General features: G+C 49.5%; 1 protein-coding gene across 1 annotated transcript; it reads left to right on the top strand.

Annotated features, from left to right (window-relative positions):
• The first annotated feature begins 1,150 nt into the window (after positions 1-1,150).
• On the top strand, positions 1,151-20,373 carry RNASET2 (ribonuclease T2). The gene is made up of 10 exons (XM_017665062.3): positions 1,151-1,302; positions 1,686-1,847; positions 3,935-3,995; positions 5,616-5,671; positions 6,825-6,882; positions 10,372-10,439; positions 13,772-13,885; positions 16,853-16,898; positions 18,353-18,427; positions 19,131-20,373. The coding sequence occupies exons 2-10, from the start codon at positions 1,759-1,761 to the stop codon at positions 19,350-19,352; spliced, it is 789 nt and encodes a 262-aa protein (XP_017520551.3). The 5' UTR covers positions 1,151-1,302; positions 1,686-1,758; the 3' UTR covers positions 19,353-20,373.
• Positions 20,374-21,084: the final 711 nt, after the last annotated feature.

Raw genomic sequence — 21,084 nt, 5'->3', positions numbered from 1 at the left:
GGGAAGAGCGCAGGGTACCCCTACCTAGAACGTATGCGCAGTCAACACCCACCTCGGACTCTCATTTCACCACTTTTCAAGGCCTTCTTTCTGCCGTCTCACTTAGGACAGATCATGTCTCGGTTATTTGCTGCTGTTTCCCATAAGACCCTAACATCTGCACTGAGAGGCAATACCCCCATCTGTGGGAGGAGTATATATTCTACTCCCTTGATGCCAGGCTTGAATATGACTTGTTTTGACCAAAAGAATTTAAGTGGAAGATCAGACATCAGCCCCCAGTGGTCAAGAGCCGAGGCGGGCTTCTGCCACCGCTTGGCCATCTGAGCGGCAGGTGCTGGCTAAGGCTGTTCCTTCTCTGGGTGCCAGCGAGGGAAAAGCCCGTGGACTGCAGTTGCAGCTGACCCACAGCCAGCATGGAGCCAGTGAAGTCAGCCCCTGTGCGTGCAGCAGCGAGCCGCTGAGATATGCGGACCACTTGTTGCTGTAGCATCACCTGGCAAGAGCTGACTCAGGATGCGGCTGATTTGGGAATAGCTCTCAAAGGAGCTGAATCAGCAAGAAGCTGCGTAATGGAAGTCCCTTAGTTTTTGAGGCATAAGCACAGGTTTAAGGATTATCTGTTCACGCAAATGGCAGTGGCCACCCTGTCCACTGCCTCCAGTGGACACACTTCTGCACAAACTTACTCCACCGACGGCCCAAGTCCCGGGGCCCGCAACCTTTCACAATGTTGTGGGGCCACTAGGGCTAACCAGAGGCTGCCGCCCAGCAGGCCCCGCGGCAGGGAGCGCAGGGCTGCAGGGGCGCACGTACCGTGCCGCGGAGGCCCGCGTCCTGAGGGCACAATCGCGCCGAGCTCCTTTGAGATAACAGCCTGGCCCGAGGAGGGCCGCCTTCCCCGGCGGGCTTTGCAAAGGCCTGTGCTGGCACGCCCGTCACCGCCAGCTCGGCCCGTGCGCTCCAGGCGCGTGCGGGGACACGGCGAGCGCCGGAGGCCGGGCTCTAAGCCAACTCCACGGGTTGGACGGGAGGAGACTGGCTGGCAGGGACGCCGTTCGCATGAAGGGACCAACCCGCGCGCGCGCAGCCTCGGAGCATCAGGGGGCGTGTCCCCGTTTCGGGACGTCAGGGGGCGTGTCCCGGCCTCGGGGCGTCGGGGGCGTGTCCGAGGCCAGAAGCCCAGAGGCGGAAAAGGGCCGGCATTTGCAGAGGCCGCGGGTCCCCCAGCATCGAGGGCGGCTCTGCGGCTGGGGTCGTGGTACAGAGCTGGCCGGGACGTGTGTGCGGCTGGCGGGCGGGGTAAGGCGGCCGGACACTTGGCACTGGGGCGCTCCTGGGGGTCGGGGGACGGGCACGGGGCCCACTGGGGTGCAGGGGGCGGGGCCGGGGCCCCAGGAACAACACCGGGGGTGAGGGGCACTGACCCCCGCAGAAGTGGAAAATCCAAGTACCTTCTAACTCACCAAGAACTTAGGTACTAATATTATGGGCCGGAAGCTGTGCAGATGACATTATCCACTGACACATACTTTGTATGTTTCCTGCACTAGGAACTGTATTCTTGCAGTCAAGCAAGGTAGAAAAAGGAAAAACTTTTAATTTATTTAAACAAAATGGGCATATAGATGGACCCATGCAGTTCAAGCCAGTTGCTCCAGGGTCAACCCTCTGTCCATTTTCAGGGACGCAAGGCCTGGGCGGGGCGTTTGGCGCCTCTGTCTTTTGACAGCTGAGCCTCCCGAGGATCTGGGCAGGATGAAGCCTTGGGCACCTCTCAGCGTCCTCCTCAGCTCCTTCTGCCTGGCCATTTTCTGGCTGTGCAGCACGGGCGCCCTCTGGAGGAGGTAAGCTACCTGGGGCCACCTGGAGGAGGGGTGCCCCCTGCGCCTGGGGCTGGGGTCTCAGCGGAGGACAGCCAAGGACCAGGTAGACAGCGCCTCCGTGCTCTGAAATTCTCTCAGCGTTTGTTGACGCGCATGTTTAGTTCAGATTCCAGGTCAATATTGTTGACATGCTGGTGGTTCCTCTTTCTGAGTTTCTAACTGGAGCTCTTCGTTCCCCTTCCTTTCCCCCTTTCATTCTGTGTTGCAGCGACCAGTTAGGGGTAAACAGGCTGTGTTGTAAAGAATTCGCTTTGTGCTTTTGTAGTGGAAACCTAGATCTGAGTACCAGATTTCAATTTTTTTCTTCTGTCTTATTTGGGTTAATGATCAACTTAATAGAAAGATTTCGTACTTAACCTGGCAGGTGTAAGAAAAGGTGGGCTTTGCTTTGCACTTAAGCACCAGTGCTGTTTTACCACATACTTTAAAAGGTAACATTGTGTTTTAGTGTTCTCAGGAAGTATATTTACTGAAAAATAGCTACTTTAGTTAATTTTTGCCATTAGGTTAAGAGTCTATCACTGGAGGGGTGGTGTGGAATGCTGGCTGAGTGCCACGGCTAAAGCAGAAATAATAAAGATAACAACACCTAGCTCCCAGAGTCTATGGGAGGAGAAATCAGTTCAAGCACAGTACTTAGAACCATACCTGGTCACTAGCAATCAATAAATCTTAGCCAAAGACCTTAGGCTTTAATACATGGTACACCCCATTCTCTCCTAATTCATGCAGGTTATATAATGGGACAGCCAACACTAGCCAGGAATGAACACAAAGTTAATCTAGGCTTTCCCACGTACCAGCCATCCTGGGAACCTGGTGGCTCCTCTCTGCTCTGTTCTGGGGCCTTTCTCTTTGCAGCAGGGAGATGCTTCTCTGAACCTCACATCATTCTTTTGCCGGGATTGTAGGTGGAGATTGTATTATAGACGTTCTGAGTCCGATGGTTTGATTGTAAACGGCATACAGATGGTCTAGCCTTCCTGGCCATTGCTTAAACTTCTAGCCTCAGTTACCACCTATGTAAAAGAGTTTTTGCACCCAGAAAATAAGCAAGCTTCTAACACTTCACGCAGCTCTCCTTCTCATGCTGCAGTTCATCTTTCTTCTTTTATAGAGTGCTTGGGTTGTTAGCTCAGACTGGAAACCAGGTTCTCCTGACGTCTGCATGTTGATTTCTGCACTTACTCAGCAGTACTCAGTTGCTTACAAAAGCTGATGTGTAAGAACTTAATTCTGTTTTACTTTGTAATCTTTCCTTCTAAAATTTAATTTACCCTGAATTAAGTGTCCACCTGAATTATATTCCCATGTGGCTGCTGCTGTTTTCTGCCTCTAGAGGAGTATCTCACATGCTCTCCCTGCTGCCTCAGCCTCCTCTCATGCTCAACCTTACAAACCTGAGTTCCCGGCATGGCACAGCTCCTCAGGGGAGTTGGGTGAGTCCGAGGGTGTACAGGGAAGGCGAGTCACATTCAGATTGTGGACAGCACCCAGAGGCGTTAAAAGGAGCACTGTAGGGTCAAAAGTTACCCATTTTGTAGAGAGCAAGTGCTAGTGCTAGTTCAGGTCACATTTTCTGCCAAATGAACTATAAAGAAATTCAGCCTTTAGGCCACAGGGGTTTCACAAATGCAGCTAAGGGATAATGCTTCTATTTCTAAGCTGTGTGAACATCCTTGAGAGGAGGGCCCTTTGTGGCTCATCCCCTCTCTTCAGGTCTCTGCCTCCCTTCAGGGATGCCCTCCTGGCTACTTAATGGAGAATCTCACCTCTCCCCACCCCCGACCCCTGACACACTTCCTTTGCCTGAGTTTCACTATCACTTATCACTGTGTGACACCGCGTGTCTTCTCAGTTAATGAGGTCACTGTCTTCCTCACTAGCAAGTGCCTTGGGGAGGGCAGGGACTGGGTCCCTGCTCAGGGCGGCACCCCACCCCATGTCGTGTTCAAGTATGATGCAGTATTTGTTGCATGAATGGACAGATGAATTTTCTGTAACTTTAAAAAAAGTTCTTGAAAAATAAGTGCCTTGTCTTTTAACAGTGGCAACCAAGAGTGGAGAAAACTAATTATGGTTCAACACTGGCCTATAACAGTGTGCAAGGTGAGTCTTTCTGCCTCGACTGGTCCCTTTGATCCAGTGAGACTGGCAAAGGGTCGGTTTACCAGCATGTGTCCTCTGGGTCATAAATTCGTGGTCCGGAAACTCATGGCCAACCCCGTGCCGCTGGAGGTGACTACGCCTCATGTCTCTGTGCGTTTCTGGTGCCTTACATGCTGGGGGTAGAGGGGGAAGCTGGGTGGAAGTAGGATGGAGCTCAGCTTTGTAGGGGATCGGCTCTTGCCCTGCCGCTGGGCATCCCAGAGCTGTTGGCTGCTGCAGGAAGGCCCTGTGTGTGGAGCTCAGACCATGGGTGCGGGAAGATCTGCTTTGAGAGCAGTGGCTTGGTGAGTGAGGCATGTATATGGCAAAATGTGGGTGTGCCCATGTGCATGATCAGAAATGTGCAGGGAGGGGCATTTCTGCCTTGAGGGTTTTAGACATGAGGTTTTAAAAAACTCCAGTGCAGGGGAACATTTTTGTTAGGGAACTGATTTCCATCCGGGGGGCCATGGTAGGGGCTCTGCTGTCCTGGTCAGGGTGTCCCTCTGGGCAGCAGGGCCATCCTGGTCTCCTTCCTGGTGAGGCGGCAGGCAGCACAGGTGCCCAGACAAGCCCATCTTTCCCCACTGGGTTTTGGTGCTCATGTGGGCCTTGCACAGGCCAGGCACTGATGTGAGAGGAAGCTTCCTGTTGGCCCAGTCACCCCCATATAGGTTCATCTGAGGCACTGGAGGGAGAACTGGCAGGGGATCCAGCCAGTCACCTGGTGGAGGGACCAAAGGGGAGGTGGGGTGCAGCCTGGCACCATGCTGCTCTCTGCAGGCACCTGTGCTGCCCCCCTGCTCAGGGGATTCAGGTCACCTACCCCAGACCAGGCCACCCGCGGAAGGAAGCCACCTCCCCAGACAGCGACTCAAGGAGGAAGGGCATGCAGCTGGGAACAGCGCACAGAGCCTGCCCCTCCACAGACATGACACCTCCTTTCTGCGCTCACTCCCTGGTCACCAGTTCTGCCCCATCCTGTCTGAGAGCCGGGATATATTCCTTGACAGTTTGTTTTGGAGAAACTGCATTTTTGCTCAACAATTTGGAGGTCCTTAAAATTTTTTACCCCAAGATTTTTATTGTCATGCATTTATGTTGATTATTAAGGATGTCCTATTCTGGTCTTGGCATTTTTGCCCCCAAATGTCTGAATTTTCAGAACTTATTTGTTCACGAATATATTTGGATCTGGAGCCTGAACAGACTTGAGTTTAGCAGGGTAATATCAGCCTTTTGTTCACATTTATATTTGGTTATATGATAAGAAAATTATGGGCAAATCTGAGTGTTTCCATTAGATTCCCTTGATTTGAGAGCACATTTAAAAAGCAGAAATAGGTTTTTAATTCTGTTATCTAATTGTTTGAGGACTGGCCCACTCATTTCAGATAGACCATCTAGCCCCTGTGTAGTTTCCGCACGAATGTGTTGCTGAAATGAATTTGTTGTAAATGACCACGGGAATTTATTTTTTGTTAGTCCGGTCCTGTATCTCTTTGATGTAGTCAAAAGAAATGAAGGTTGCTAAATGTATTTTAATTAAGCCAATTATTTTCTTTGTTTCTTTTTTTGTAGGAAGTTGGAAACAACTGTACAAGCCCTCCAGATTACTGGACAATACATGGATTATGGCAAGCATTTAAGACATCTAAAACTGACTTGGAGTCAGAAGAAGCTAGCTAACTTGAAACTCTAGCTTGAGTCTGCTCCTAATATTTATACTAGTAATTTTTGTTAGTTTACTTATTAGACCAGATCTTGATTTTAAAATATTTTTTAGTTTTTCTAACATAATACTAATTCAGTTGTTGTTTAATTCTGTTTTGATAGAACAGTTACAGCTTAGTTTAGATACATGCATTTAGGGATTCTGGGTACATTCTGGCATCACTATATTTAAATTTTCTCATTTTGTTCTTTTGGAGGCAGTAAACAGATATGAAGATGAATGTGCGTATTATATAAATCATACATCTCTGCAGTATACACACATCACAGACACCCAAATGCAATTTTCTGGCATTGCCTGCAGCTTTTTAGTTTATACATTTGTTAATTCATATATTTTTGATATGCACATGTGATAAACTGTGCACATACTTTGCCTGTCATAGGGGCCCCCTCACTGCTTCCACGAGAGGGGAGCTATCCTGGCTTTTGCTGGCACAGGCTTGCTCCTCAGAGACCAGGGTTCATAAGAAGCAAATTAACTGGGGACCTGGCTGTAGAACCACTTCGTCCCAGGCTCTTGGGGTGACCTTGACACTTTAGTCTCTGGGACCTTGGCTGATGCTCACTTCAGCCTCTCTCCCAGCTGGATGACAGGGCACAGCTGCTCCCACCCTGGTGGGGTCATCACGCTGGTTTAATCGCGCTGCAGGGCCTGCTGTCTTTGGCAGTGGAGACATGCTGGGGGGCTAGAGAGGAGATTTGGTGGGCTCTTGAATTAAGCTGCGTCAGAAGACTGAGAGCTGACCTCCAGAATTGAACACGTGGAGCCAAAGCAGGAGTAGGGAGGGTGAGGTTCTCGGTGTTTAAAAAACCATGCTCATGGACCCTGAGTCATTAGCAGGCACTTCCCGAGCACGTTACTGTTGCTCATGATCCTCATCACAATTTAGAGCTGGAACTGCCCTGATCTCGCAGTGACACCTCACATGGCACAAAGCATTCCCGCTTAGAATCTCTCCTCCTCTGCTCTCTGCAGACCTTGGTGGAAGTGTCATTTAGAATTCACCCCAAACAAGACTCATTCCTGTTGTCTTTTTAAATTCTCATTTCTAGGCCTGATAGAGCTGAAGAATGTAACAGATCGTGGCACTTTGACCTAGAGGAGATTAAGGTACTGTTCAGTGTGTCACTGCAGATCTCTGCGCCAGATTAGCTCTTGCCTTCCTAAGTGGGCCCTCAAAGCCATGTTTTAACATGAGGGGGTTCTGAGTGTCTTTACCAGGACTGAACAGCTGGCATATTTAAAACAATCCCACATGCTAATTAGGACCTAATCTTTCTCCTCCTGTGTCCCGAACCCAAACTGTGCACTGAAAGCAGGTGTGTGCGAAGCTGACCTTGACTCTCGTCTGCCAGCCACCAGTAGTCCCCTTCCCTGGTGGCTCTGTGGCGAGGCCCATGGAGATAGCTCTGGCCTGGAGTATAGGCCATGAAAGCCATGGCTGTCCTTCCTGGCTGTGGGTGGGTAGGTTCCTAAGTAGGGCCTGTGAGCAGGAAGGGATGGGCCTTCCTAGCCCAAAGGCGTGTCTTACAGAATAACCCATGGACTCGTGTTCACCAGTGTTGTTAGCAGATGTTTCTTTTTGAGGCCCTCCTACCTCATGTGTACAGAGGTACCTGCATACATGCATGCACCCACATGCACACAAGTGTGCTCACCTTTCCTCGGGAGTGCTGACAACCCCTTGGGTGTAACCAGTCATCTGTCTGGGTAACTAGTACCTGGGTTTAAAGGGCAAGGTCCATGAGGTCACTGGTGACTCCCTGAAATCATGGGGTAGAATCAGGATTTGCTACAATTGTGGATCTTTCTCATGTACAGCCTCCAAAAAGGCAAGGTAATTATTCCAAACCCATCACAGGATCCAGTCCAAAGGGAACTCTTTTCTCCTTTCTCTTTCCTTGAGGTTTTTCGGGAGTGTGAGTCAGGAGGCCTGAAGGGCCAGGGACCATCTGTAAGAATGATACGTGCACCCCAAAGTCTGGTCATGCCTCCCTCCTCAGGCACACGTTCCTCCTCCTGGGCTCACCTCCACTCCCCCTAATACCATGAGGGATGTTCCCAGTCAGAGTATCTTGACCCTAAAGTGCAATTAGAGATTAACTTATTCAGTAATGTACTGGATGCCTATAGTTTGTCCGGTGCTGTGCTGGGATGCTAGGACAGAGTGGAGACACACGGCGAGCAAAACCACAGGTGGTCTCTGGCCCACATGGCTTACATCTGGGGAGACAGCTGCTGATGAAGTCACCTCACACATGCAGAAATATGAGCTGGGCGCCTTGGGAGAATACCGCCAAGAGCTCAGGGCCGTGGGCCTGTGTGAGGTTCCGCTGAGGAGGGGCTGTTAGAGCTGGAGTCTGACTCAGCTAGCTGAAGGCAAGGAAGACTGAAGAAGCAGCCTGTGCAAGGACCCTGGGGTAGTACAGGGCCTTTGAGGAACTGGGATAAGCCAGTGTGGTGGGAGGGGGAGCAGTGAGCCCAAAGAATGCTTGGGGCCAGTTCATTCAGAGCCTGTGGGCTGGGTGGGGAGCTGTTTCTCTGACTTAAGACCCAGTGGGAGTTGCTGGAAGCATGCAAGCTGGAAAGTGAGATAGCCCGGCCTGCATTTTCTGATGGTTGCCCTGCCTTCACGTCAGCAGTAAGAGCTGGCGGCAGGGACAGGAGGGTGCTTCTGCAGGGGGCAAAGAGCCATGAGAGTGGCAAGGGGGAGGACATCCTGGAACTAGAGTGGACAGGCCCAGGGACGGACTGGCTGGAAGAGGAGGCCTCCAATAGGATGTGGCAAGGGCGTGTGTGCTTCAGGGCTGATGGTCTCCTTCCTGGGTATGGGATGAGCGGGCAGAGCCCGGGCTTGGGGCTGACGGGCTCCTTCCCAGGTACGGGGCATGTGGGCAGGGACCTGGCTTTGACAGCTGTGTGATTGGGAGTCAGCTTTGCTGGTGCTGAGTGTGCGGAACCCTGCAATCGTCCAGTGGGCTGCATGCATCAGCAGAAGTGTGGCTGCAGGTGAACCTCAGGCGCCATCACCCTGGAGGCAGTAAATTAGCTGTAAGTGTGAGTGTGGACAGTGTGGGAGAGGCAGGAACAGGCCTCCAGGAGCCCCACTGTTTGAAGGGCATGGGGACTGTGAAGGGCAGCCAGAGGAGGGGGAGCCTGGGAGGTGGGGAGGGTGAAGGAAATGGGGCCAGTTCCATAAAGGAGGCTGAACATGTCCTTTGGATTGAGCCACTTGCAGGTCAAGGTCGGGGGCAACCCTAAGCCACTCCTTGTTCAGAAGTAACAAGTAACGGCTGGTTACTTGTGTAGCAAACTGTCCAATTTAGCATTTATCCTAAATAAAAGTGACCTAGTTTGGGCAATAAATTATATCACCACCCTGCATCCCTGAGGGCTGATGGGGCGGCAGCCAGACTGTGGCAGGTAGAAGGTAGGTGGAAATGGAGACAGGCAGACAGTGTCCCGACAGAAGCTTGGCCATGGGGAGGTGAAGGCAGGGCTGCATCTGGGCAGGTGGGAGGCTGGGGGTCAAATTGCTGAATAGCTGGTGGGCTGGATCCTTATGGGGGTGGGGGGTGTGCTGACAAATACACTAGAGTGGGTCACCCTAAGTTTGTGTGGACACCTTTATAATCAAACCTTTTTTGTGGTCTAGTGGGTATGTAGAAATTGAAGAATGAACTTGAACACTGTTCAGTTTAGGGTAACTGTCTATTGAGTATAGGAGGGCTCAGACTGCCAAGCCCAAAAGAGCTCTTCTCTGCGGAAAGGAGAATTTCTATTCTGTGTTGTTTTAATTAGTTGACATTGTTTTTTAGAGCAGCTTTAGAAACCTAAAACAGAAAAACTAAGTGGAAAGTACAAGGTTCTCACATGCCCCCTCCCCCCAGTACACACACACACACACACACACACATGCACTTTGCCCTATTATTAGCCTCTGGGATTGGTGTGGCATTTTTGTTAAAATCAATGAGCCAGTATTGGTATGTTAGTACTAACTAAAGTTTATAGTTCGTATTAGGTTCACTCTTTGTGTTACCTAGTTTTATGGGTTTTCACAAATCCATAATGTCACATATCCACCATCACACAGTATTTTCACTGCCCTAAACACCCTCTGTGCTCAGACTAGTCATCCCTTCCTCTCCCAGCCCCTAGCAACCACCGATGTTTTATTGTCTCCATATTTCACCTTCCCCAGGATGTCATAGAGCTGGAGTCATACAGTGTGTAGTCCGTTCAGCCTGGCTTCTCTCTCAGAGTGATATGCATTTAAGGTTCTTCCATGTCTCTTCGTGGCTTGACAGTTCATTTCTTTAGCATTGAATAATAGTCCATTTTTTGGATTCACTACAGTTTATCAACTCACCAATGCGAGATTGTATTTTCAAATGCACTTACATGATTACTCAAATTTTACCTTCAAATGTTTTAAGAAACACTTCATTAAGGTAGGCACAGAATCATTTTACTCCCCTGAGTGTTACTAATTAACAGAAGTCAGTTCTTCTACTGTCTTAGTTTAGTAAATTTACCTGATAGACTTTGAGTTGTTAGGTCCTACACAGATTGTTGTTTGTTTGTTTTTGTACATAGGACCTTTTGCCAGACATGAAGATGTATTGGCCCGATGTGATCCATCCACTCAGTCTCAGCCATTTCTGGTAGGTCTGAGCTCTGGCAGCCAACACGATCTTGAAACACCAGGGCAAGAGCTTTGTGAGTGCAACCTAAGTGGGCCATGGGACACAGAGGGCAGCGACAGAGTGTGCCTCTGAGGGTGAGAAGTTTGAACACCTTTTATCTAGAACAGCCTGTTATTGGGTGTGCAGTTTGGGGCGTCTTTCTTCAGGGGACAGAAAATGAGAACAAATGGAATTTGCTTCATAAATTTATTTTTAGTCTGTTACTTCATTCATTCCTCCATTTAAAACATTTCCTCTGAGGTTTAACTAAGGCAAACACATGCATACCTACAAAAGCCAAACCTCACCTCCAGACCAGATAGGAGAGGCTGTTAGGAGGCTGTGCTATTGTTTTGAAATTTGTCAAGAAAAAGGTGTCTGAACTGAGGTCGTTACCTCATTCACATGACTTAAGGAGGAGAGGAGGTGACATTGTCCCTGGAGGCTCAGTCCACACCTGTTCCAACGAAACTCTATTAACAGAGCAGGAGCTGAGTGAAGAGAAAAATGCTGCATTTAGTCCAAGGTATCTTCTTAAATCACCACTTCTGAAGAAGATAAATGAACATTCCCTGTATTTACATTGTATGTTAACCAAAGATAATTCTTTATTTTCTCCATCTCCCTCTAATGTGGTAATTTGTAATTCACATTACAATTAATCAGATTTTGTCCAAAATAAGTCATTTGGAAGTATTTTTGTGCAGAATTTTCTGGAAAAGAGTTTAGAAGAAAGCTTTCTGAAACCAAATAGAGTTGAAATGATGTCTGCCTTCTGGGTTCACCAGTGTTCAGGCTGAGATTTCACTTACCTGAGTGTGGCAGGGAAGTGGTTTCAGGATTTGTGGATCCCAGGTCTGTACTTGGAAACCACCCATTCAGTAGAAAAGAGAATCACTCAGTGAACATTTGAGAGATGGGTGATTCAGGAGTCTAGCAGTGCCCTGCGCATAGCTGTGTTCTAGAAAATGGTTTCAGAATAGATAAAGGCCTTAATAAGTTGAAATGGGGGACAATGACAGAAAGTCTTTTATATCACACTTCAAAGTATACTTCAAATGAGGAACACTTGGTAACCTGGCAAAATATAATTTTTCCAGTTGTTGAAATGTTCCATGACAGAGCCTATCAGATTTTTGCCAAATGACTTAAACATAAATCAACAAATATGCACAAGGACGGTCTTCTGTGCATTAAATCCTTGAGCATTTAATCAGAATTGTGGGGCAGACTACACATTTATTTTTGTTGGCTAATAAAGTCAAAATGAGAGACTTTTTCAGGTTGGATAGTTAGACACTTAAAACTTTTGCTTTAAATGGAAAGGTAAATACCCCACATTAATTAATATTTATCCTTTCTAGAGCTCTTGTGTACAAACGAGAGATGTGGAGACTGCCTACTGGGCACTGTCATTACTGTCGCTCTAACTACTGCATTGGGGTCACTATTGCCCCAATTCCCTTTGCTGTACAAGTTCCTGGAGTGTCCACAGGGGCATCAACAGGCTTCTCCACCTCTGCTTTGCTGTCAGTGGGGAGACTTCTGCCAGCAAACTTTGCTCTTTAATCCCAAATGGGAATCAAGTATGCAAAGGAGAGGTTCTGGGCATCACTTGGTGCTTGAGATCATTCCCTAAGATTAGATGTGTTAATAAAATTAACCATATTGAAAAATACTACATACACAACCGCCTGCACAGCAGGACTTCTGCTTGTTTCTTGATTCTTTTAAGAAAAAAATGAGAGTTGGCTCATGCCCAGCTGGCTGCACAGCCTCACTGTGGGGTGTGCTCAGAGCCCCTGAAAAGCAGCTGCCTGTCATCCCCGAGGCAGGCGGGTGACAGCGGAGGGTGACCTCAAGATCCACCCACATGCCCTGTGTGGGGTGAGGGTGACACAGTGGTCACTTTGATTGGTCACTAACAATGCTGTGTTAAATGAAAAATGATGTGTGACTAAATGTTTTGAACTATGATAATATCAATATGTTAATATATTCTTATCCCTGACATTTACTGAGTTAAGCTTGCTCCAAAAGTAATAATAGCTGGCATGTGTTGAATACTTATGAGGAGCCAGGCACTCTTTGGCCTGTGTAAAGTGCATAGCCTGTTTCAGCTCATAATCCCCCATTACTCAGTACAGGGGGTTTAGGGTAAGGATTATTCTGTTTTACAGAAACTGAGACACCAAAATCCAGGTTACATTTCAATCAGCTGGAAAGAGTCTCCTTTGTCTTCTCTGTAGAATATAGAAAGTTATAAAGTAATTTGCAGTGGAAGCTATTCTAGATGAAGAAAATTATCTATTTTTATTTTCCTCCTGGTTTTCTTAGGTCTGAGAGACTTGTAACTTTAACAGTGTCACTGGGATGAACTTTACCAGTGAAGGAGGGCACATTTTGATGGCAGTTTTGTAAGACAGTATATGATTGTTGTATGAATACTTGCACCAGTGTTGTTTATTATAACTGCTCGGATTAGTCACAGAGAAGTGCGGAACCCTGACGCCCACCTTGTTTTCCATGCTAATGGTGCTTAACATCTGAATAGCCAGGTTGCCAGTCATTCTGATGGTGGGTATGAATTACATTTAGCTGTCCCCTGGACGGTACCGCAAGGCCATGGCAGGGGGCCTGAGGGTACAGTCAAGTGGGGCTCAGGTGCAGACGCTGCCACTTCTGGCCCAGTGGCCTTCCACAGGGCACCTAGATAGCTGCTCTGAGACTCAGTTTCCCCATTTCTAAACCAGCCGTGATTTTTCCTCCTTTGCAGAGTTGTGAGAACCAAGCAGAGGATGTGAAAATATTTTGTAACTTATCTGCAATAAAACGTGAGGAGTTACCAGGAACAGTATTTTTGTCGAATCCAAAGGGGCAGTTGTTCTGCAGGCGTTGGGTTAGGCTGTTTCGCCACGGCCCCTCCTGGAGGTGGGCGCTGCTCAGTCACGACCGTGGGGCTGACCCGGGCATCCGCCGCACTGCCCTTTCTCCGCTAGCGGCTTACACACGACCGCTCAGCCTGTGTGTGGAACCCCTGGCTGTAAAGCACTGGCTCTCTGCAGGGCTCCGGGTGCTTCGGGAGTGCGTGGGTGCTGGAGTGGCCTCTCCTCCCCCTGGCTGGGGTCTGCGAAGTGCTGCCCGGGCCGGGGCGGGTCAGCCATGTAAGCTGCGCAGAAGGTGCGCACCGGGGCTAGCTGGCGGTGGGACCCCCGCCCTTCCTGCACGGCTCCCGTCCTGCCCCGGGGGCCTTCGGGAACATCTCCGCCGTGCATTCTTTTCATTCCTCACTGGAGGTCGTTAACCCTCAGGAAGCATGAGTGGGAGAAGCACGGGACCTGTGCTGCCCAGCTGAACGCCCTCAATTCCCAAAAGAGGTACTTCGGCGCAAGCCTGGATCTGTACCACGGGCTCGCGCTCAACAGGTAGGCGGCCTGCTGGCCTGGGCGCGGGGAGCCGGGGGCGGGGTCCCTCCTGAGGAACACGGCTCCTGGGGACCGTCCCTGTCGCGGTCCAGCTGTGACTCATCAGACGGTGGGCCTGATCGGGGCCTCCGACCGGAGCGTGTCTGCGAGCAGGGCAGCTCCTGCCAGACCAGGCACTTCTGGGCCTTGGCACAGTGCCCTGGGGCACACAGGAGGGGCAGTGGGCGCCAGTCCTCGCAGGGACCCGGACCCTGAGGTCCTGCCACTGCCTGCCCTCCCCTCAGCCCTGTGGGCAAGGGCATGTGATGCCACTCCCAAGCTGCCAAACTCGGAGAAACTGCTGCAGGGTCGCAGTCCCGACCACTAGTCAGCCTGGCCCCTCTGCCAGCCTGGGCCGGCCTCCTCGGCTGGACTACCCTGGCAGACTAAGTGTGGGGATTCTTACTCTCCACTTATGTGGTCATAATAAACCCGAGGCCTCTAAGAACCATGACAGACGTCCCAGCTGGCTTTAGTCAGGGCAGCAGAATAGTGCCAAGGTCCTGCGTTCAAGGCTGCACGTCAGAACCACCCAGGGGAGCCAGCCCCCTGGCATGTGTGATCTGCAGGGAGTGCGCAGTGGTGCCCCCAGATGGCCTCCACATCGCTGTGATGGGAAGTGAATTGGTGTCCAGCTGGAACTGGATGGGGTGGGTCCATGCCAGAACAGGAGGGGTGGCCCGTGGGGAAAACAGGATTATGTGGGAAGCACCCAGCAAATAAGGTAAAATCCCGGCTCAGAGCTCCTGCCTTTAATCCAGCTTTGGAAACCATATGAATAGTCTGTACAATTCCACCTTCCTTGGTCCCGTTTCCATGCTGTAAGGTGTTGGGTGGGTTGCCCTCTCATTCCAAAGCCTCCCCTAGACTGAAACCAGCTGCACTGAGCACCCAGGCTAGGGATGCCCCCTGAACAGCAGCATGCTGTGGGTCCTGTGTCACACAATCATCTGTAGGTTCTTCATATGGTAAGCTGCACTGTCCTGCAGTAAGAGTAAGACCTTTGGACACATCTCACCCCAGAAGCATAATAAGACCCACCGTACAGTTCCCATGTGGATCAGCTGGGAGTGTGTGGCCCCTGGAGGGCAGCGAGCGACCAGGACAGGAGGCCAGACTCGGGCAGAGGCCACCTCCGGGCCTTCTGGAGAATGGCGGGCACCCTCTGTCCCCGAAAACCCCCTCAGGTCCTGACCCACAAGGAGTGGGTTTGGCTGACTACCACCCACACACAGGAAAAGGAGATACTATTGAAAGCTTTTAAGAAATTATCTAAATCATTCATCCCTTCATCCAGCATCTATCTATTAAGTACCTCCTATGTACACGTACTGAATCTCAGTAGCTGTACACACATGCTCGACATGTGCAGATCGCGGAGTCCTGCCACGGCAGGAGAGTCAGTGGGCCCACAAATGGGGGAATCTGGCCCTTAAAGGTTCACACAGCAAATGTGTACCAGGGCCTGCCTGAGAAGCACTACTGGGAACATAACTACTGAGCAATTAAAGGAATTATATTCTTTCCAGTTTCTCCAAGAATAGCCTAAAATCTCAGTACTCACAAAATTTAAATCAAGAAGTCAGAACTTAAAATCCCTTGTAGTTTTCACTATATTATAGACCATTACTACAGATTATCTTTTTCTCAGAGGAAAGCCTATCAAATTATCATAAACAAGCAGTTTTTCATTCACTTTATAATATGAAGGCAGCAAACCTAAAAAAAAAATGCAAAATGTGTTGAACTGAAGTTCTCGGATTACCCACAGATACGGATCCGGGAATTAATGCCAGACTAAACTCAGTAGAAAGCAGTGTAGACTATTCTGGGCTAGATGCCAACTTTCCCCACATCTCTCTCTTACTTCCTTGATGACCTAACTTGGGTCTCTAAAGCAGTGCTGGCTGGCCAGTAGAAATACAATGCAAGCCATAGTCATAATTTTTAATTTTCTAGTAGCCACATCAAAAAGAGCTAAAAGAAACAGGTGAAATTAATTTTATATTTTATTTAACCCAGTATATCAAAAACATTATCATTGCAATTTGTAATAAGTATTTTAAAGCTTGATCAATTTAGCATTTCTTGGATACCACATCTTTGAAATTTGGAGTTTGTCCCATGCTGGCCACACGAGGGCAAGTGCTAGGCAAACTTACTTCTAGGGCCTCAAGGGCCCTTGCCTACTGCCCCTTTCTGCGTGTTCCTGGAGCCCTGCAACAAAGATGCCAAGGTTACTGATACATAGTCCTTTACCGACACTGTCTTGGTAACATGGTCTACTTTTGTCAGAGATCATGGCTGGGAGGGCAAGCCTGGTCAGTCTTGTCTTCCTCCACCGATGATGGCATGTGGAGAGGGCCTGCAGCTCTGCGTGTGCTCTGTGTGGTCATAACCCGGTTAGAGGTGTGATGGAGGCTAGGGTATTTTTTCAGAATTATTAATCTGAGAAATTTTTATATTGTACTCCTTAATTTTGTAAGTGAATCATATGGTACTTTGACAGGATATACTGGTTAAAACCATGTGCATTAGGAAATAATTCAAGGCTGTAGGCGTTGAACGTACTTAAGGTTTTGACCAAGTGTAGTCCTCCAGGATAAGCCTGGAATCCAAAATCAGTCACTAACTCTCTTTGAAAATCAGCATGGCCAATAGGACGTAGTGTGTGTGCTGACTCTATCTGGCGCTGCTGAGACGGACGCAGGTGCTGGGGAGGGAGGTACTCAGCGGGAGGTTGGGACAGCCTGAGCACCACTGATTCTCTGTCCTTGTTAACAGACTTATTACCCAAAGCAATAGAAAATAGGCACTGTCCTTTAACAGTATCTTAATTTATACTATGAAATACAATCTTTGTAAAGAACAGGAAAGGAAAATGAACCTTCATTATACAGCTAATTTTTTTCTTAATTTAAATTTTAGCATGCTCCAAAAATTGGGGATAAAACCATCTACCAGTTATTACCAGGTAAGCCCTGCTTCCAGCTCTTTATCAAATGTGTATCTGCTGAGGTCACATACAACATTACATCATCACTTCAGTCACTCCACTGCCTTAGGTTTTAAAGTGACCCAAGCAAGCCTCCCACCAACCTATTATGTTTTCCAGTAGGTTTTATTTAAATTTTGTCTTTCTGTGCATATTGAGTAAACTGAAGGCTACTGAAACGAATGATTTTGAAGTGCACCCTTAGGGTCCCTTGGTGAGAATATGTCCCAGGTTCAGATGGGACAGGTGGAATATGCAGTTTAAAAAGCATGTTCAGTTTTTTAATATTTTGTTTGAGGAAGAAACATAAAATTTGTTTTTGTTTTCATGATAAAACTATGATTCCTTTCATGATAAAACTACAGACTTTAAACATGACCAGATCTTATTAGCTGGTAAGCATGTACAAAAGGTAATTATTTTCAGCTCAGGATAGCCTGTTTTTGTAAATAAAGTTTTATTGGTTCACAGCCATGCCCATTCCTTTACATCATCTATGGTCACCTCCTTGAGTAGCTATTCACCAGTGAAGCTTAGTGACCCTCGGGGCCTGAAATATTTATTCTGTGGCCCTTTATAGAGTAAGTCTGCTGACTTTCACTTTAGAGGAATATCAGGTACTTTGAGATAGTTCTTATATTTATCATAGGTGTGGATTAAAAAATGGTTTAAAGTCAGTGAATTTAGCAATTTCATGATTCCAGTATCATGGCTGGATATTGAACCATCATTTTGGTCAATGAATCATCTCGCCCTGTGGCATCTGTGTCTGCTTTCCTCTCCCTGTGGAGAGCGGGCAGGGGAGCATGTCGGCTTTGAACATCCTTCCAAGAAGCCGTGAGTGTTTGCAGGACCCCTTCAGTCCTCTGGATTCATGTTCAAGTAGATAAAGGGGATGTGTTTACATTTTGTCCAGAACATGCCAATCAGAGAACTGATTTCAGGTACAATAAAAGCAACAATGACCACAAATGTTTTTTGATTTGAGCTCCTTGTCTGTGCAGGAGGTGCTTACTTAGGGATCAGAAGTAGCAAGATGTATGACTCAAATAGAGGCCCTGACCTGTGAAAGATAGTTTGATTTACTGTCAGGAGATTTTCAGCATTTGCATCTAGCATCCAGGCAGGATGCTCTGGGTGTAGACGGAGGAGTGGGGCAGAGATGAGCATGGAAACTGTGGAGCCACTTGTGTGTGTGACTGCAGTCTGGTGGGTGGAGCCTGAGCAGTACGTCCTCCCCCTTGTGGGGAGGTGTTGGGGGGCTCGTTCTCCGCATCTGCATATCCTGCCTGTGAGCCAGAGGACCACTCGGAGGATATCACACAGTTGTTGGCTGTGATACATGAGAATGTAAACCACAGTGTCTGAACAAAACAGAACCATTCGATTTTCTCTGGTAAAGCTTCCTTCTAATGCACTTTATTTAATTTCAGATTTCAAATATTAAAGATGCTCTTGCCAGTGTGTACAGAGTCATACCTAAACTCCAGTGTCTTCCCCCAAAACAGGTCAGACCTGCTATGTTTTGTTGCCCTTTCTCTTAATCAATAAGATAGTTCTAGCTTCCCAACAGCTCTGTGTTGACTGTGGCATTCCCAGGGGCAGAGTTGTGTGTATGTGTATGTGTGTGCCAATGCGTGTACCGGCATTTGCTCTGGGTGTGCTGTGTGTGTGTTTTGACCTAACGGCCTGCTAGGGTGGGGTTTTTCTGGTGGACAGCCCCTAGTAAGAATACACCTATTGTGAAAGGGACAGAGGAGTAGGGAGCAGGGGCTCTGGGTATATTTCTATACTCAAACATAAATTAGCAATATCTCAGGGTTTACTTTGTTAGTCTTAGTAATTTTGGTTGTAGTTATCTGTCCAGGTTAGAGATGAATTGTAGTTTCTTCTGTCAGCTGATAAATACTTAAGTTCTTTTATCAGTAGTTTTCCTATTTATCTACAGAAGGCTTTTCTTCTCCCTATACAGTAACCCACATGATATGTGGGCAGATATGTGAATTTCTAAAATGAAGGTGGCGTCCCTCCCGTGTGGCTGCCAGGCTGTCTGGGTGCTGGCCTGGAGCTGGAGCCCCTGCCCCAGTCTGGCGCCAGACAATGGCTTGTTGCTGGAGCCTGGGATCCCATTCATGTTCTAAAATGTGGTGGTTGAAGAACCGTGATGATGATCCAAGACCTGAATTCTGAAGTGTCCTGTTTCCTTTTTAGGGGGAGGAGGTGCAAACGCTTGGTCAGATAGAGCTGTGCTTCACTAAGGACCTGCAGTTGGAGAACTGTTCGGAGCCTGAGGGTCCCACGGAGCCCAGGGTGCTGGTGCCTGGTGGGCAGGGCGCCTTGTGGGCCCAAGCCGCTGCTGTGCAGGGCCCAGGGCTGGAGGTCTGCAAGGACGGCTTCGCCTTCTACCCCCCACCTGAAGAGACCCCTCATTGATGCCCAGATCTGGGGAACATTCTGTGTTCTGGAAAGAAAAGAAAGCCACCAACCACTGCTTTTCAAAAAGTAGCCCCAAAGAGTAATCTCATGTTCACAGCCGCCTTAAGCCTGTTCCTTTGTTTTGCTTTTCGCTTCAGGGCTCTGAGTTGATTTTTACAGCACACGTGAAAACAGGGTGAAGGCTGGTAAGCGGAAAGCAAAACAGCCTCCCACGCATGCCCAGGCAGCTCACTATGGCTGGAGTAAAGCTTACAGATTGCCTCCTTTTCTCCTTTATTAAGCTGTCCAGCATCTCAGACCAGGAAGGCACCCTGGAGTTTGGGGCAGATGGTACAGATTCAGGAGACCTCTCGCCCGCGTGCCCCTCAAGAGCTGCCTTCTAGGCGAGGGTCGTATTGGGACCTGCTTCCAAGCCATCAGGCATGTCTGCCTCCTAGCTCAGGTGGACATATTTTGTTCCCTGAGGACAGAGGCGACAGAATGTGTTCACCCTGTCTCTCCGGTGAACGATTCCGGCCACTGATAAGTCTGTGCTTAGAAATGCTGTGATGGCTGTGGCCCCAGGGGCTGCTGCATCCCTTGATTCCTCACCCTCCTTCCTGCCTCCCTTTCTGAGCCAGCGGTGCTGTGACCCCCAGGCTGGCCCTTTGTGCTGCAGGGGCCTCCTGTGACAGCTAACAAGGAGATAGGATGGGTATACCCATAGTGTCAAGGTGAAAAAATGCTGGATTTTTCATCAGAGAAAATCCTAATTTTATTTCCCTGAAGGGTGAATCTTGAAGGCTCTTTGTGAGTTCTCTGACACCACAACCATCCTGGGAACTGTGTCCAGAGCAACAGGAACCTGTTCTCTCACCGTCTGGAGGCTGCGTCTGAGACCCGCTGTGGCCATGGCTGGGTTTCTCTGAAGGTGCCAGTGGGCGGTCCTTGGTCTCTCCCAGCTTCTGGCAACCCTGGGCTCGCAGATGCACTATTCCAGTTTCTGCCATTGTTTTAATAAATTGCCCGTTTAAATCTCCCTCTCCTTTTTCTTAGGACAGCAGGTGCTAAACACGTGCTTGGCCACCGGGGTCCAGTCCAGTAACCTCGCCCCTGTGCTGGGCCACAGAGGTGGGGCTGGTCCTGAGTGGGGTGGGGGCCAAGGGGGCAGACCTCAGCGCTTCTGCCCCATAGGCCACTAGGTCACGGCTTGTCCAAATTCAGCTCTCGGAAGCCCCGCCGACAGGTCAGGGGGTCCTGGGACCAGGTGGGCCCTCGGGGCAGCTGCTGGGGGGAGTGGGCCGCGCCACCTGGCGGGACCCCTCTGAGCTTAGGCGGCATCTGGGGGACGGCGTCGGAGGAGGGGACGACAACGTGTAGACCACCGCGGGCAGCATGCACGGTGGAAGCGTGGGGGCGGCGCCGGCGGCCGCGTGGAGCTGCGCCCCGACCCAAGGACAAGGCCAGGAGCGGAAGGAGGCGCCGGGTGGCAGGGCCCTGCTCGTCCCGCGGCCGGAAAGCAGGGCCTGGGCCAGTGGCGGCGACATCGGGGAGGGCGGCCCGCAGGGCTCGCAGCCGCCACTTTCACAGCACATCTCACCTCCCGGCAGCCTGGCACCCGAATCCCCGGGAGCCAGCCCGCCCTCCCTTGGGTCCGGCCCCCAGCCCCACTGGTCCCCTAACGTCGCGGTGGCTCAGGGTCCCTCTCCCCACGTGGCCGTCACTGCTCCGCCCTCCGCCCAAGGCCGCT

The sequence above is a fragment of the Manis javanica genome, chromosome 13, assembly GCF_040802235.1.
Source record: "Manis javanica isolate MJ-LG chromosome 13, MJ_LKY, whole genome shotgun sequence".
NCBI classification, from domain to species: domain Eukaryota; kingdom Metazoa; phylum Chordata; class Mammalia; order Pholidota; family Manidae; genus Manis; species Manis javanica.
Note: the sequence above shows the minus strand (reverse complement) of the source record. Positions and strands in the feature narration are given on the sequence as shown.

Bases quoted from the DNA above. Each gene is read 5' to 3' on its own strand.
- RNASET2 (XM_017665062.3), top strand. From the start codon at position 1,759: ATGAAGCCTTGGGCACCTCTCAGCGTCCTCCTCAGCTCCTTCTGCCTG. The intron at 5,672-6,824 runs GCAAGCATTTAA...TCTCATTTCTAG, and splicing joins TGGACAATACATGGATTATG to GCCTGATAGAGCTGAAGAAT. The intron at 10,440-13,771 runs GTAGGTCTGAGC...GTTAACCCTCAG, and splicing joins CTCAGTCTCAGCCATTTCTG to GAAGCATGAGTGGGAGAAGC.